This window comes from Eptatretus burgeri, chromosome 13 (assembly GCF_056783735.1).
Source record: "Eptatretus burgeri isolate ZD-2024b chromosome 13, Ebu_testis_v1, whole genome shotgun sequence".
NCBI classification, from domain to species: Eukaryota; Metazoa; Chordata; class Myxini; order Myxiniformes; family Myxinidae; genus Eptatretus; species Eptatretus burgeri.
In genome coordinates, this window is record NC_140973.1 from 69,839,268 (window position 1) to 69,856,185 (window position 16,918).

The window sequence follows — 16,918 nt, forward strand, 5'->3', positions numbered from 1 at the left end:
GTCACGACCTAAATTCCAGGTGTTCGGTGGGATACAGCTCTACTGCTCCAGCTCGTGATCGTTTATCGCCAATGAAACCCGGCCCACAACAATACAAGCATAAAAAAGTTTTTAAAAACCGAAATATAGCAAACTCGTGGGGTACCTGGCATTGCCCGGTATATTTCATTGGGGACTAAAACACTTTCCGACACCCACTAAGGAAGGACGGGGATCATTTAATATTACCTTTCACAGCTATAAAGGCTTAGGCGCTATACAACGATTTAAAAATGGCCCATCACGGTTGCCTGTGATGTGAGATCCCGTGAGATTTTCAGAAACCCCGTGGAATTGCAACTGTCAAGTGACCATGACCATGACATGCAAAACGAAGAAATCACAAAATCACTTCACACAGAGAGAAATGTACTGTGCACAGGACAAGGTGGTCACAAAGTGCCATTACCTTCAGCCTCCCCCTTCCCAATCATCATCTACCCTGGTACGTTTCACGTATATATGCATGTTCATGTTAATATTTTGTTTTTGATGACAATGAAAGTTTTGTGTTCATTATATTCATTTATCAGGTTCTGCGGAGGAGGTAACTGGACTTTATAAACATCCTGTAGATAATTATTGGCTGAGGCATTGTAAAAGTGTTAGCATGGAAGTGGAATGAGATGATATTTGTCGAATGGATGCTGGTGAATGTACTGTTGATGTTTCTGGGTTAAGTTTGGCCAGGATACAAGGATGAGGAGGGGGAGGACGAGGACGAGGACAAGGACGAGGATAAGAAGAAGAAGAACCACCAACTTTGCTTCTGGAAGAGGTTTATTTGGATTTAAATTCCTGCTAATTATTTTCTATATATTTATAAATATGTGAAAGTGAATATAACTGTCATTAATCAAAAAGGCTTCGGCACTATGCAGCGATTTAAAAAAAAAAACAATAAAAAAAACGAATTTTTTTTTTCAATATTTTTTTAGGCCGAAAACACTCCCTGGTACTCACCAACGAACTTCTGAAAGTTTGACTAAGATCCGTTCAGCCAACTCAAAAAAATGGCAAAAAAAAAAAACACACACACACACACACACACACACACACACACACACACACACACACACACACACACACACACACACACACACACACACACACACACACACACACACACACAGACAGTCAAGCGGCTCCCTTAGAGTACAGACTAGAAAAATTGCAGCACCCATTTTCGAAAGGAACCTTCCTCTACTCAACCCCAACATACCCTGCAAAAGTGGATTTTATTGGACAAGGCATTCTCCTCGAAATTGACCGAAACCAAAAGTTGACAGACACCCGGACGGACGCCCGGACGCCCGCCGGACAACGCCTATGACGACAATACCCCTTCGCCAATTCAGGCTGAGGGGTAAAAACTGTTATGATGATGATATGCTAGGTGGTCATATTTGAGCCATAGTTGAATAATCAATAGTCAATAGTTGTATATTAATCAGCTGTCAGGATTCATACCTTGCTTTAAAATGTTGCTTTAAATGTATCATGCTGTTTTCACTATGTCTTTGATAACCCTTTATGGCTCTGCAGCTGCACAACAGCATGTCCTTGGGAAAACTGTGTATGCTGATATCCCACACATTCCTGTTCTTAGTCATCACCAGAGTTTCGCCTTTGCTATCAGCAGGTGCCAGTGTAGGGGTGTAGGAGTCTTAGAAAATAATTAGTTTGCAAGATGAACTGTTGGGTTGCGAATCTGAGGATTGACTGATTCAACTTCCCTGAGGGCCCCTAGGGAGGGGGGAAAGAAGCCCACTGCCGCATTTATTTCTTTATTTCTTTATCCCTTAGCACACACTTATAGTCCACACCCAGTTCTGCTTTTGTGTGATTATATAAACAACTGTTTTGAAGTAAGAATCTCAATGTGGTCCGGGGGCACCTGACTGAAGGGCCTTTGGGCTGCATTCCGCATGCGTAGTGCCATCTTCTGAAATAAATCGTATCATTCGAGAACCCTCATTCGACTCTGTCATTACTCGGCCAGGTGAAGAGTCATAACAATTGGCGACGAGGATGGGATTCGACTGATGCTGGCGGTGTGGACGGCGGGACTCCACTTGGTGTACAGCGATCGCAAGGGTTCAGCTAAAGGTACGTGGAAATTGCACGTATAGGGCACCTAAGACAGGGAGCCCTAGTTAGGTGAAAACTGTACACTTGGTGGGCAGTGCCCCGCTGGACGCAGCTCCAGGATCTGCTCGGATCAAGAACTGTAACGGTAAAAACATATGAGGTGATTCGAATGCGGTTTGTTTGAAGGGCACAAAGAGGGCTGGCAGGCCGTATGTTGGGACCGGTAAGGGTCGAGGATAAAGGTATCCGTGTGAAATAAGGAGGGAACAGGTTGGAATCCTGTACCATAGAGAGGGAAGGTTAGAGGCCTTCATTGGGTTTTGAGGCTATTAGGCGGCGGGTTGAAAGGGATTTCGGTCCCGGTGTAAAAGGAGAAACGATTTACAGCTATTAGGCGGCTGATTGAAAGGGATTTCGGTCCCGGTGTAAAAGGAGAAACGATTTACAGCTATTAGGCGGTTGGTAAGATAAGAACAAAAGATAGGGAATAACTCTGCAAAGAACATAGAGTTACCCAAAGGAACAACACTTAAAGTTATCGGTGAAAGTGGAAAACACTGGAGAGCGTTTGCAGCGTGGCTAACGGAGTCACAAAGTGAGACAGGACGTAAGCGATTTGATTCAGAGGGAATCTTGAACCAACGGGGAAAGAACACAAGGTTAATGAGCCAGGAGAAGGGCTGTTTGTAGAGTTACCTATTTGGATGTATTTGTGAATACAATGTGGTGGGGAAGGTTGAGTTTTGTGTTAGACGTAAGTTGAGTGTTCCAACCTGGAACTTGTATGTGTGGAACAACTTGTATGTTTGTATGGAGATAATGATTGGTCGTTATCGTTAATGTGAAGACTTTGGACGAGGTGAATTGCGCACACCAAATCCGGAGGAAGGACGATGATGACCGATTCTGCACGTGTTGTTAATTCAGTGATGGGCAAATGTCATTTTGAGAGAGAGAGAGAGAGTGTGTGTGTGTGTGTGTGTGTGTGTGTGTGTGTGTGTGTGTGTGTGTGTGTGTGTGTGTGTGTGTGTGTGTGTGTGTGTGTGTGTGTGTGTGTGTGTGTGTGTGTGTGTGTGTGTGTGTGTGTGTGTGTGTGTGTGTGAGTGAGTGAACTCGATGGGGAATTGAATAATTAAAACCACTTCAGCAGACAGTTTGGGGATTATGTGTGAGAATTCCCTACAGTACTCGTGCTGTGGGATGTCAAATGGACCAACGTTCGGGTTTTCTCATGGTCCGATAAACTCTGTATGCTGTTTTGGCTTTGAACACTATACGTGATACGTGATAAATGGATGGTCTCCACGGAGCATCATTTTGATTTCAAATTCAAATTCAGTTCTGTTTCCATTTTGCATGTTTCGTAAGGCTGATCAACGTTACGGGTTCGTTTTAACGTCAGTTTCAATTCTGTTTTATTGTTGGGGTCATTAAGCATGTTTTATACTTGATTTTCGTAAATCTGGGAAAAAAACTGATATTTTATGGGGTTTTGCGAGTCACGTGACGTGCCGTAGGATTTAACAGGCGCGACGAAAGCACGAAATCGTCCCGTCGAAGGACAGCTTATCGTGAGGGTTTACGAAATGGATTAGCACATTTTACAAAGTTTGGGGACGACCTTCTTAGGATTCTGTAAAAATTCCGATTTAAAACGAACGTATTTGAGATGTCGTCAAATATTTGTTACGTGAGTTTGATCGTAAAAACCAACGCGCTGATAAGACGCATTGCTCATGTGAGTGCGTGATGACGTAATCACGCATGGGCCCAGCGCGCTTTGATAAGCTTGAAAGTGCAATTAACACCCTGCTGTGAACGTGCCTGCTTGTCGGAGCAATGTACGAGAATTTCTCGAGGCGGCTGATTTTGAATATGGTGGACAAACTAGATTTTAAAGAGATAGCTTTGTGGTAAAATTAATTAATAAGGACATTGACGTTTCAAAGGATCGCTCGATTTTGTGTTTCTAGGCGAGTGCACGCGCTATCGGTACATAGAAGCGACAATACTTTGAAACAAGGCTGTGATATATGTTTGTTCCTGTTCCTGTTGTTGTTGTTGTTGTTGTTGTTGTTGTTGTTGTTGATGATTGGGCTTCGTGACCGAAAAAGGAAAAAAAAAAAGAGACGCGGAAGAGGCGCAGGACCGAGGGATTTAGGATGGATGGAAAGGGGGATTTAAATGCTTTGAACAAGGAAGGGATTTTATTTAATGTGGGTTTATCTTTTAGCCGCGTCTCGCGTAGCGAACGCCGGCTCTAAGAGAGCTCCGCGTTGTTCTTCTTATTATTCTTCTTCTGGTGAAGACAAAACCTTTAGCACGTGGCTCTTGGACACATTTGTCCTTGTTTACATGTCAGACATCCAAGAACAAGGACGTTTGGTAGGCTACGCACTGATGAGGATAGCGGTGTTTTTGGGAAAAATTACGGGCGGAGCTCGTGCTGTTTGAACACGCAGCCATCGTGGGCCTTGACGAGGGAGCGTTTCGATTCTCTGCCTGTCGGGGTCGAGCTGTTTGTCTGGAAGCGGACAGAAAAGCATGTCTGTTGTCTTTATATGAGCCTCTATCTGTCAGGATAAATTCATTGGATTTGGGAAGCATAAGCGGAATTAAAGGGATGTAGAGGAATGGTTGCTTAGCAACGACATCGATCTGGAAGGAATGGAATTGGCTTTGCACTGCACTCACTGTCTACTACGATGAAACAGGGCAGGATTATGAATACGTGGCCAAAGCACATAGAGATTACACCGTCAAACGCTCTCTGATGACAACCAACCGATGGATCGGGAAGGAAGGAGCGGCGGTGGAGGTGAAACAAGCCGCCAGAGAGCGCGGACTAATGAAGCACAGAGAAGGACTAACACCGCACATCTCAATGGCAGTTAGTAACAGACATAGTGCAGGGGAGTTAGGAAGAATGGTGAACAGATTGAGATGCGCCCCAGAACCACAAGATGGGGCAACGAGCACCAGAACACTTTACAGGCCGTCAGACAAGGAGATGGATGGAAGGTATGCTTGCCTGATCAAAATCTACAGTAGTGTACAGTAAGGTCTCTGGCCTTCACATCCACTCACCACGCACCCAGAGCAACTTCCAGTCCTGCAAGCTCTAGTCATGGTGGGAGCCTCATACGGAGGTATCATTTAAAAATAATCTTTTACACAAATACTTGTCATTATGTTGCAGTTGACTGCAGTGTTCAGTGCAGTGGCATGCTGTAAACCTTGTAGTAACGGAGACAGTGACAGAACCTTTGACGACACAATATGCAACTCCTGGTACTCACACTACTCCTTTGTGGGGGGGACCTATCACGAGGCAACACACTAACACACTCAAGCCAAAGAAACCGTATACACCTCCGTGGCAAAGGGGGACACGGAAATGAACCAGTACCAACCCCACAGCGACATAGGAGGGGAGCGGCTGGAGAAAGAATGGAAGCAGGTGAATACGCAAGGTTGGGGAAAACATACAACCAAGAACTAGATAAGGTAAAGATATTTTCAAAGGAACCTGGCAAGACCGCACCACTCATTTCCAGAGGGCTGACAACCATCCAGCCACAGCAGCTCATAGAACTGTCTTGCGTCCAAGCCGAGGAAACTTATGATTTGATAGAACGAAACGAGGAAATAAAATCGATTAGATGGTCTTATGCTATGACAAAACCTGTTGGGGGGGACGTCAGAAAATGCAGAAAAGACAGAAGTGGCTTGGCAGAACAAAACGCAAGACAAAACCCAGCGGGGGCACTTTGCACAAATAGGATTCATATGGGGTCAACACGCATCTCTAATTATCCAAGTTCCATGGGCCCCTAAAGAACCCTTTTGGAGTATAGTTGTGAAATCTTGTGAAAATACAGTAACCTCCCGGAGAAGAACACATTTCACTTATAGGTGTTTTCACCTATAAGGCTTGAAGCTCTCACTAGCGATCGAGTGGAACGCAAGGAGGGTTACGCAGGGTGGAGATCTATATTTCATGACTGGGGAGACTGGTTACTGTGCCTGGTAGGGGCAGCAATCCTAATCATCATGGGAATCATTTTTGGAGTATTTCTGATCAAACGTCTCATTTCCATTTGTCTAAAGAAATGCTGTGAAGCCTCACCCCTCACCCAGGCCATCATAATAATTAACAGCGAACTCATGGAGGAAGACCCCGAGGACCTCTGTATGGGGCCACAACCAGACCCGACCCCCACCAGCTGAGGAGCCAACAAGGTGTTCTGGCGGAGGGGCGCCCTGGCGAAGACTCTTCCAGGTATTACTGATTACTCAACGAACTTTCAAGTGAAAAGGTAAGCCAAACATGGACTCACGCATCTCACTACACACGAAGATACAGGAAGTTGTAACAAGAAAGAAAGGAAATCTACAAGTAAAATGCTGATGGAGGTTTATGATAGATGTGGCAGTGTTTTGACTAGCAAATGCATAATCGTGGAAAATGGAGAATAACAGATAGTGAAGGCATGTATGGAAAATACTTGTATGACCCTTATATGTAAATATGCATCTCATGAGACTCTTTTGTCTTCTAGCACAAGTTGAGAAAGGAGCTTACACCATGCCTTGAGCGCTCACAGTGCTGCTCACCCATTATTACATTTGCATATTGTAAATATTATTGTTGTAATTAGTGTCGAGTATAATTGCCTAAATAATAATGTTGCTGTTAATATTGTATAGACTTGTAGTGCCTTTAATATTGTGTGGACTTAACATCAAATTTGTATATGACAACTTAATGGGAGACTTGTGGCAGTGGGCAAGACAAAAGGCAACAGAAGCTAACCTGAACCACCGGCAGTTGGGGACTTCTCATTTGGGGAATGTTGATGGCTATCCACGGCATTTGCAAATCCCGTTTGGCAGGCACGGGGGCCTAGGGGTAGCTGCTACAGGAACCAAATAGGGATCCACTCGGTTGGTGAGTATCAGGTATGGCTGGGTATGGTCAAATATGACCAAGGAGGGAACTGTTATGATGATGATATGCTAGGTGGTCATATTTGAGCCATAGTTGAATAATCAATAGTCAATAGTTGTATATTAATCAGCTGTCAGGATTCAAACCTTGCTTTAAAATGTTGCTTTAAATGTATCATGCTGTTTTCACTATGTCTTTGATCACCCTTTATGGCTCTGCAGCTGCACAACAACATGTCCTTGGGAAAACTGTGTATGCTGATATCCCACACATTCCTGTTCTTAGTCATCACCAGAGTTTCGCCTTTGCTATCAGCAGGTGCCAGTGTAGGGGTGTAGGAGTCTTAGAAAGTTATTAGTTTGCAAGATGAACTGTTGGGTTGCGAATCTGAGGATCGACTGATTCAACTTCCCTGAGGGCCCCTAGGGAGGGGGGAAAGAAGCCCACTGCCGCATTTATTTCTTTATTTCTTTATCCCTTAGCACACACTTATAGTCCACACCCAGTTCTGCTTTTGTGTGATTATATAAACAACTGTTTTGAAGTAAGAATCTCAATGTGGTCCGGGGGCACCTGACTGAAGGGCCTTTGGGCTGCATTCCGCATGCGTAGTGCCATCTTCTGAAATAAATCGTATCATTCGAGAACCCTCATTCGACTCTGTCATTACTCGGCCGGGTGAAGAGTCATAACAAAAACAACTCGTCGTTTTGCTGACGGGTATATTAAGGGGGCGGGGGGGAGTAAGAAGGACAGGAGGGAGAGGGGAGGGATGGAGGGAGAGAGGAGGGAGGAAAGGGTGAGGGAAGGGAGAGAAGGGAAGGGGAGCGAGGGGGCGTGGGGGAGCAAGGAAGAAGGGGGAGCTAGGAGGAAGGGAAGGCAGCGTGGGGGGAGGGCAAGGGAAGGCAGCGTGGGGGAGGGCAAGGGAAGGCAGCGTGGGGGGAGGGCAAGGGAAGGCAGCATGAGGGGAGGGCAAGGGAAGGCAGCGTGAGGGGAGGGCAAGGGAAGGCAGCGTGAGGGGGAGCAAGGGAAGGCAGCGTGAGGGGAGGGCAAGGGAAGGCAGCGTGAGGGGAGGGCAAGGGAAGGCAGCGTGAGGGGAGGGCAAGGGAAGGCAGCGTGAGGGGAGGGCAAGGGAAGGCAGGGTGAGGGGGGGGGAAGGGAAGGCAGCGTGAGGGGAGGGCAAGGGAAGGCAGCGTGAGGGGAGGGCAAGGGAAGGCAGCGTGAGGGGAGGGCAAGGGAAGGCAGCGTGAGGGGAGGGCAAGGGAAGGCAGCGTGAGGGGAGGGCAAGGGAAGGCAGCGTGAGGGGAGGGCAAGGGAAGGCAGCGTGAGGGGGGAGCAAGAGAAGGCAACATGAGGGGGTGAGGGATGGGTTCGTCCGGACATAACCACCCTCCAGACACATATGGAAACGAGAGGGGGAGCACTCGGTAGAGTGCAAAACCTCCGCCGCCAATACTGCTGGGTCATTTAAGTGAACCTGATATCCTATTCATTGTAGGTCAAAACGGATCACTCTACTGAACCACGATTGAATAAACTAATCTAGATCAACGCGCATGTAGAAATGGCAAAAAAAAAAAAAATCGAATTTTTTTGAAAAAAAAGTTGCAAAATTTTCTGTTTTTTTTTTCTCTAACAAATTTAATTTTTTTTGGGGTTGGAAATGACTTAAAACATGTAGAAATGCAAAAACAAAAATTCAAATATTTTTTCAAAATGGCCACCATAGCAGCCATATTGGACTTTGGACCAAGTCCAAAATCTAATGCCATGATCCTTGGACCATACCTAATCCCCCCACCAAGTTTCGTCAAAATCCGTCCAGGAGTTTTTTCGTAATACTGTTCACAAACAAACAAACAGACAGGGGTGAAAACAGTAACCTCCATCCATCTTCGATGGCGGAGGTTAATAACCACCATGTGGAGATAATATAACCACTATCCCAATATATTGAGGGGGAGAGAGGTGGGAGGAGAGACAGAGACACAGAGACACAGAGAGACAGAGACACAGAGACACAGAGACACAGAGACACAGAGACACAGAGAGACAGAGAGACAGAGAGACAGAGAGACAGAGAGACAGAGAGACAGAGAGACAGAGAGACAGAGAGACAGAGAGACAGAGAGACAGAGAGACAGAGAGACAGAGAGACAGAGAGACAGAGAGACAGAGAGACAGAGAGACAGAGAGACAGAGAGACAGAGAGACAGAGAGACAGAGAGACAGAGAGACAGAGAGACAGAGAGACAGAGAGACAGAGAGACAGAGAGACAGAGAGACAGAGAGACAGAGAGACAGAGAGACAGAGAGACAGAGAGACAGAGAGACAGAGAGACAGAGAGACAGAGAGACAGAGAGACAGAGAGACAGAGAGACAGAGAGACAGAGAGACAGAGAGACAGAGAGACAGAGACAGAGAGACAGAGAGACAGAGACAGAGACAGAGACAGAGACAGAGACAGAGACAGAGACAGAGAGACAGAGAGACAGAGAGACAGAGAGACAGAGAGACAGAGAGAGAGAGAGAGAGAGAGAGAGAGAGAGAGAGAGAGAGAGAGAGACAGAGACAGAGACAGAGACAGAGACAGAGACAGAGACAGAGACAGAGACAGAGACAGAGACAGAGACAGAGACAGAGACAGAGACAGAGAGAGAGAGAGAGAGAGAGAGAGAGAGAGAGAGAGAGAGAGAGAGAGAGAGACAGAGACAGAGACAGAGACAGAGACAGAGACAGAGACAGAGACAGAGACAGAGACAGAGAGAGAGACAGAGACAGAGACAGAGACAGAGACAGAGACAGAGACAGAGACAGAGAGAGAGAGCAGGGAAAGACAGAGAGAGTGTGACAGGGGAAGAATGGAGAGAGATGGGAAGTGAGGGGGGGGGGATTCCAGCTGATGTGATGTCCAGTTTAACGGCACACACATTGATGAATCAACCTGCCTGTGAAACACTGGCATGAAAGTTTATAGCTGGGTCTGTATTCAAACCCAGGCTAAACAGCTTAGAGCGAGTGCGCGTACCTATCGGCTATCCTGCGTGATGTTAATGAAACGTTTCATTTTTTGTCATTTGTATTTATCTATGCTGAAGTGAAGGGTCGTACACCCAAAGAATATCGTACAAAAAGGATAAATGTAACATTTTCAGCGAGCCAGCCATCGCCCGAAACACCGCAGAACAGGCGAGGCGAGTGCCCCCAAACATTGCTCAAGTCGATTGACATACAGTATTCAGTGGCAGTGTGAATATTGTATAGCACCCGCCAAGTGGCTTATGCACTCCAACGAAACGGTTGCAAAGGAACGCCTCGATTAGCAATCACCGAACCACCCTATTAAACACACAACTCCAGGAGAAGCTCAAAATGTCAAATATGTCCGAATTGGACAAATGAACACTTTTCTAGTGGTTGTAAATGCTGCCAAGTTCAATTCTGGAGCTTAAAGGTCCCCTGACATGCAAAACTTTCTGGTTATTTATATATTAACTTGACCTTCCAAGTGAAGAAATTACCCGTTTTTTTTTTCAATCAAAAATGGGATAATTAGAGCAATATTTCAATCATTTATTGTGCTTTTCACAACTTGCTATGGGAGCGTGAATATGCGCCCCTAAAAAAAAGTTGACTTCAGCGAATCGCAGCGTGACGTCACATACAGTAACTCGCACAGAGTGGATTGACTCGAGATCTCTAAAGTCTAGACCAGCGTTTCTCAACCTTTTTAGCCACGTCTCACGGAGCGAACGTGGCTCGAAGAGAGCTCCGCGTTGTTTTTCTTCTTCTTCTTCTTGTGAAGACAAAACCTTTAGGACTCGGCTCTTTTGTGTACGGGATCCGGATCTCCTTAAATACTAAACACCTGTACACATCCTCGCATTGAGAGTTCCTTTTGAGAGCGTCCATCATGAACTTTTAAATATATTCAGACATTTGCTTTAAATTTTCGAAAATTTCACGTTACTATTTAAAGATTATTCCATTTAATGTATTGTAATTTCGTAAATACACTATTTTCTCGTCATGAACGACGATCATCCATGACGGGTCTTGCTATTGGCTCAATCAGGGCACGTGACGAAATATCAGAAGTTGTTGTTTTTTTTTTGTTTTTAGCAGCGTTCGCTACGCGAGACGCTGCTCTAAGAGAGCTCAGCACTGTTCTTCTTCTTTTTGTTCCTCTTCTTCTTCTTGTGAAGACAAAACCTTTATATTAGGACTCGGCTCCTTTATATACACGATCCGGATCTCCTTAAATAACGAACACTTGTACACATCCTCGCATCGACGGTGCCTTTTGAGAGAGTCTATCATGAACTTTTAAATATATTCGGACATTTTCTTTAAAGTTTCGAAAAGTTCACGTTACTATTTAAAGATTATTTCATTTAATATTGTGATTTCGTAAATACATTATTTATTGCGTAAATACACGATATTTCGTAAATACGTAAATACACTATGACGGGTCTCGCTATTGGCTTAATCAAGGCAAGTGCCGAAATATGGGAAGTTGTTTTTTTTTGTTTTTTTAGCCGACAAAACCTTTAGGACGCTGCTCTTGGACACATTTGTCCTTGTTTTTTATTCTTCTTCTTCTTCTTGTTCTTATTCTTCTGGTGAAGACAAAACCTTTAGGACGCGGCTCTTGGAAACATTTGTCCTTGTTACCCTTGAAATAGTTTCCATGTCTCAGGGAACTCCTGCATAAAAATTATTATATACCATTATTAATATCTCGCTCTTTTATATTTTTATCGTAGTTCACATGGTAAATATAATATATTTTTTTCGGATACCTGGTTTCAGGAAAAGATGACCCCCTTTTTGTCAAATTTATTGGCAATGAAAAAAAAAAAAACATACTGCTCGTTTATGAGACCTCACACCGAGGTTTGAATTCACAAAAAAAAAATCTTTTTTAAATCAAAAAAAACAAACACCTCATGTAACTTGATAAACAAAACTCAAATAAATAAAGCTGAAGCAATTAAGGTAAACAGAAGAACTAACAGAGAGAGAGAGAGAGAGAGAGAGAGAGAGAGAGAGAGAGAGAGAGAGAGAGAGAGAGAGAGAGAGAGAGAGAGAGAGAGAGAGAGAGAGAGAGAGAGAGAGAGAGAGAGAGAGAGACAGAGACAGAGACAGAGACAGAGACAGAGACAGAGACAGAGACAGAGACAGAGACAGAGACAGAGACAGAGACAGAGACAGAGACAGAGACAGAGACAGAGAGAGAGAGAGAGACAGAGACAGAGAGAGAGACAGAGAGAGAGAGAGAGAGAGAGAGAGAGAGAGAGAGAGAGAGAGAGAGAGAGAGAGAGAGAGAGAGAGAGAGAGAGAGAGAGAGAGAGAGAGAGAGAGAGAGAGAGAGAGAGAGAGAGAGAGAGAGAGAGAGAGAGAGAGAGAGAGAGAGAGAGAGAGAGAGAGAGAGAGAGAGAGAGAGAGAGAGAGAGAGAGAGAGAGAGAGAGAGAAGACAGAGAGACAGAGAGACAGAGAGACAGAGAGACAGAGAGACAGAGAGACAGAGAGACAGAGAGACAGAGAGACAGAGAGACAGAGAGACAGAGAGACAGAGAGACAGAGAGACAGAGAGACAGAGAGACAGAGAGACAGAGAGACAGAGAGACAGAGAGAGAGAGAGAGAGAGAGAGAGAGAGAGAGAGAGAGAGAGAGAGAGAGAGAGAGAGAGAGAGAGAGAGAGAGAGAGAGAGACAGACAGACTTCGCGCTCAGAAGCACAGAGAAGATAGATGGACACCGTGCATGCGTCCCGTACTTGAGTCAGTCACTCAATGATACACGAATCCACCGCGTACAGGACGTCTAATAACCAGTGAGGGCGGTTTCACACTGGCGCCATATAGACATCGTTAAATACATTCCCTATTGTTGTTATAATTGTAAATAATACAAGAGGTTGAAGCCTCTATTATAATAACCAAGGAGTTTCCAACAATATGCCATACATTTATAGTAAAATTACAAATATTATAGCAAACAAAAACTACTCAAAAATACATTAGCCTATTTATTACTGTTTCTCGCGGAACCCTAGGGTTCCGGGGAATCCTGGTTGAGAAACACTGGTCGAGACTAGTCCGATAAATCTGACGTGCTGTAGCTTTTATTTATTATTCTCTTTTTTTCATTGTTTTCTACTGGTGCTACATGACGACAGTAGGAATAAAATAAATAAAAATGCAACAGAACGTCAGATTTATTGGACTACTCGAGACAATTGTGTCACAAGGTGTGTTCTGCACACAAGTTTTCATCGTATCCGGACAGCGAGGTTGCTTCGTTTTATGCGTGGAGAGATACGGCCGATGACATGTGCCGGCCTTGCTTGTGATTCATTCACTGCGGAGCAACATGTCCGCTGCGCTGCGCTGGTCACGTCACCTCACTAAAATATTTCTGATATCGAGCAGTATGCAAGTCGAATTTACATTATTGAATTACGAATAGGATTTAGTCTAACCAGTTGTTATTTCCGAGTCTTCCTTTGATGTCCTCCCGATCATCATGAACTCCGGGAATTTCATCGCCATTTTTCTCTGCTTGTCCTGCTTCGGGCTCGAACTGGGAAGGCCGTATTTCACTTCCAGCTACCTGAACTTCACCTCCCGCGACTACGTTATCTGACAATTCCCCATCTGATTCAGACCAAAATCCTTCATTTCTCTCACACTCACTGTCGTTACCAGACAAGTGAAAGTCCATGTCATCCATTATTCAAAAAAAATGTTCAATGATTTTTTTTTAAGCAGAAATGAACGAAGCGATTGAGTCAACCAATCAAATGTGGAAACACACAGCAAGCCAATAGAATCACGTAGACCACCAACCCGAGTAATTAACGTGCAGCCTTTGTCATCCTGTAGTTGACGTCATGTGGGTTACGCCCCTTTCAGGAGAATTTTTATGGGCGTTCCCAGAGGTTTGTTTTTTTTATTTTACATTTTACAGAATGTGAAAAAACATTATTTGTGAAAAAACATTGTGAAATATTGTGAAAAAACTGTCAGATCTGAAATCACGATGAAAAACTCCTCTAAGACATATATAAATGAAATTTCAGTACTTTTGCATGTCAGGGGGCCTTTAAAGTTTGTAATTCAGCTCAGTTTAAGAGATTTTCTAGGTAATGGCATGTGCGGAAATGAAATAAAGCCACGGACGCTGGCGTCTCCAGGCATTTATAAGCAATGCAATGTATCCAGCAATTCATAGGTATGATGAACAGGTATTTAATAATATGAGTGAGGAAAGTGAAAAAAAGAAAAACTGTCATTAAGAAATCACTGCGGCCTGTTCCATGTCAAGGCATGGTTGAGTACGCCAAAAAAATGTGGCGCTTTCAGACCCCAGTGAGGTAATGCAGGATACGCCTTCAGACCCCAGAGAGCGAGGTGGCTGAGGATGTGCCTGATAAAGGCTGTAATTAAATAAGGCCGTTAATTATCTTCAACAGGGACGTTTAAATGAACCCAAACATCCAATTTTCACTCATGCACTTCCCTTAGTATGTATGCAAAGTTTCAGGCTGTAATGTTTCATTGTTTTGGAGTTATATAGGAGACACACACACAATTATAGATTAACAATGTGAAAAGTATGCCCACACCCACCTCATGGCCGTAAATAGTTGGGCAAATGGAACTGCAAAATAAATTGACAGTTAGTATGAAAACTATGTCACCTGAAAATACAAACAGCAGCCCAAAAAGGAAAAGGAAAATAAGAAAGAAGAAGAAAACTTGGCAATCATCGTACATACATAAACAACAAGAAGAAATGATGACAATATGCACATTTGTTATCCACGGCAAGTGCTGGCACAGCTTGGCAAATATTTTCCGACAATCAAAAGGCATGCCTACGTCTTTCACCGACTATTAAATGCAGAAAAATACGGCAAGAACCGGCCAGCTGAGTCGATGGAAAGCCATCATCAGCATCAGCTTTACAAGCATTGGTAAAATTATTTATTATTGCCAAGGTGTACTCAACAGTGTGATCGGATTTGCTCACTGGACAATGAGTCGGAAGAGTTGTTCCTGCGCTTGGATCTCCTGAACTGCAAAGAGATCTTTCAGCGAGAACTCCATGGCAATTCCTGGGATTGTTTCTGCACTGGATGCACCGCATCGCCCTTTGGTGGTACCGATGGCATTGGCTTGGATGTAGAGCAGGAACATGCATTTATCTTTGTTGTTCCGGTTACGTCCTACAACGGTGGCAAGAGTTAAATGACATCTCATCAGGAAGACTTCGACAGGAAGTCTCAACTTACTCATTCAAATATGTTTGTTTGTCTGTTTGTCTGAAAGATCCCTCAAAAAACACTTAGTCGTATTACGCCGAAATATAGTACAGGACATCTGTTTAACTTTGGTGCAATTTTACAATTATATCCTGAAAGTGTCAGGTTCAAGTTCACAATTTTTCAACAACTCAAAAACGATAATGAGGAAAGTGACATTTTGCATGCATGATTTAGTTCAACCAAAGCAGAGCGAGTTGAGTTTTTGTGCAACGATACAATTCAATCCCAGGTTTGAGGATGCAGCTATTGTAACTCATCAAGTTTGGAAGAAGGCAAGAACATCAAGTTGGAAGAAGGTAAGAAAATAAGCCCATGCGGGAGTGACGGTCATCTTTGCGAGAAACAAGCATGAGTTCCTGTTACGAGGGTGTAGTGTTCTCGGGTCAGGAGGGATTTTTGGCCCAACTTTGAAGTCACGTGACGCGAAAACGAAAGCGAATATCGAAAATCCGGCCTGACCAAATCTCGATATTGTCACATAGATTCATATGCCACAATCAAATTCAAGATAACTTAAGAAATGTAGGAGATAGATTTTGAAAATCGTCATTTTGCAACTAAATGAAGCAATTTTTGCAAAATTCAAAGTCACGTGACGTGTACGTATTCGACGATATCGGTATTCTTTCGAATGGACATGAAAGACAAGGTCAGCTGCTATGCAATGACACCATTCACTAACTTTACCATGCCCAGTAGAGAATATATAGCCTCCTGAAGGTAGGGCAGTTTTTGCAAACTTTGAAGTTTTGTGACGTAAAAACGAAAGCGAATATCGAAAATCCGTCCCGAGCAAATTTAGATATTGTCCCATACATTCATATGCCACAATCAAATTCAAGATTGCTTGAGAAATGTAGGAGGAGATAGATTTTGAAAATCGTCATTTTCGCATTTTTTGCCAACTTTTAAGTCACGTGACACGAAAACGAAAGCGAATATCGAAAATCCGGCCCAACCAAATTTAGATATTGCCCCATAGATTCATGTGCTACAATCAAATTCAAGATCGCTGGAGAAATGGCGGAGGAGATAGAATTTGAAAATCGTCATTTTCGCAACTTCAAAGGCCTCGTGACCTTGACCTTAACCTTCGGTGACCTTGAAAGTCATACCGTGTACGTCTAATGGACCTCTATCAGGATCACTTATGACCAGATCTCCCACTTCAACTTCATTATGAACGGATGGACGGCCAGACGGATCGAAGGACATCGACAACCATATTATTAGGTCATGCTCGAAGAGATGACCTAAAGAATGTGCACGTCCTTTCAGCACTTCCAGAATAAGCACTTGATTAAGTGGGTGATAATGGCAATAAAGCCTTCTGTGAACCCCCCCCCCCCGCCCCATCTTCAAACAGACATTATGGCATGGTGGCCACATTGAAAGCATTTCCGTGTTCCCCTTCCCCCCCCCCAAAAAAAAAAAAGATAGCTCAAGCAAACTATACCGCTGAAGTTGTTTGCATAGATCAAGTAATCCCAAAGAGTACTTG

At 44.0% G+C, this 16,918-nt stretch overlaps 1 protein-coding gene across 9 annotated transcripts in view; it reads right to left on the reverse strand.

The window, feature by feature from the left end:
• Positions 1–16,918, reverse strand: part of MCM8 (minichromosome maintenance 8 homologous recombination repair factor) — a 125,419-nt gene that overhangs the window by 27,165 nt on the left and 81,336 nt on the right. For all 9 annotated transcript variants that reach the window (XM_085852875.1, XM_085852882.1, XM_085852880.1 and 6 more), the window contains 2 exons: positions 15,123–15,318; positions 14,720–14,750 (listed from right to left, as the gene is read on the reverse strand). In XM_085852875.1, the coding sequence (XP_085709001.1) occupies positions 14,720–14,750; positions 15,123–15,318 (227 nt within the window). The remainder of the gene's footprint in view (positions 1–14,719; positions 14,751–15,122; positions 15,319–16,918) is intronic.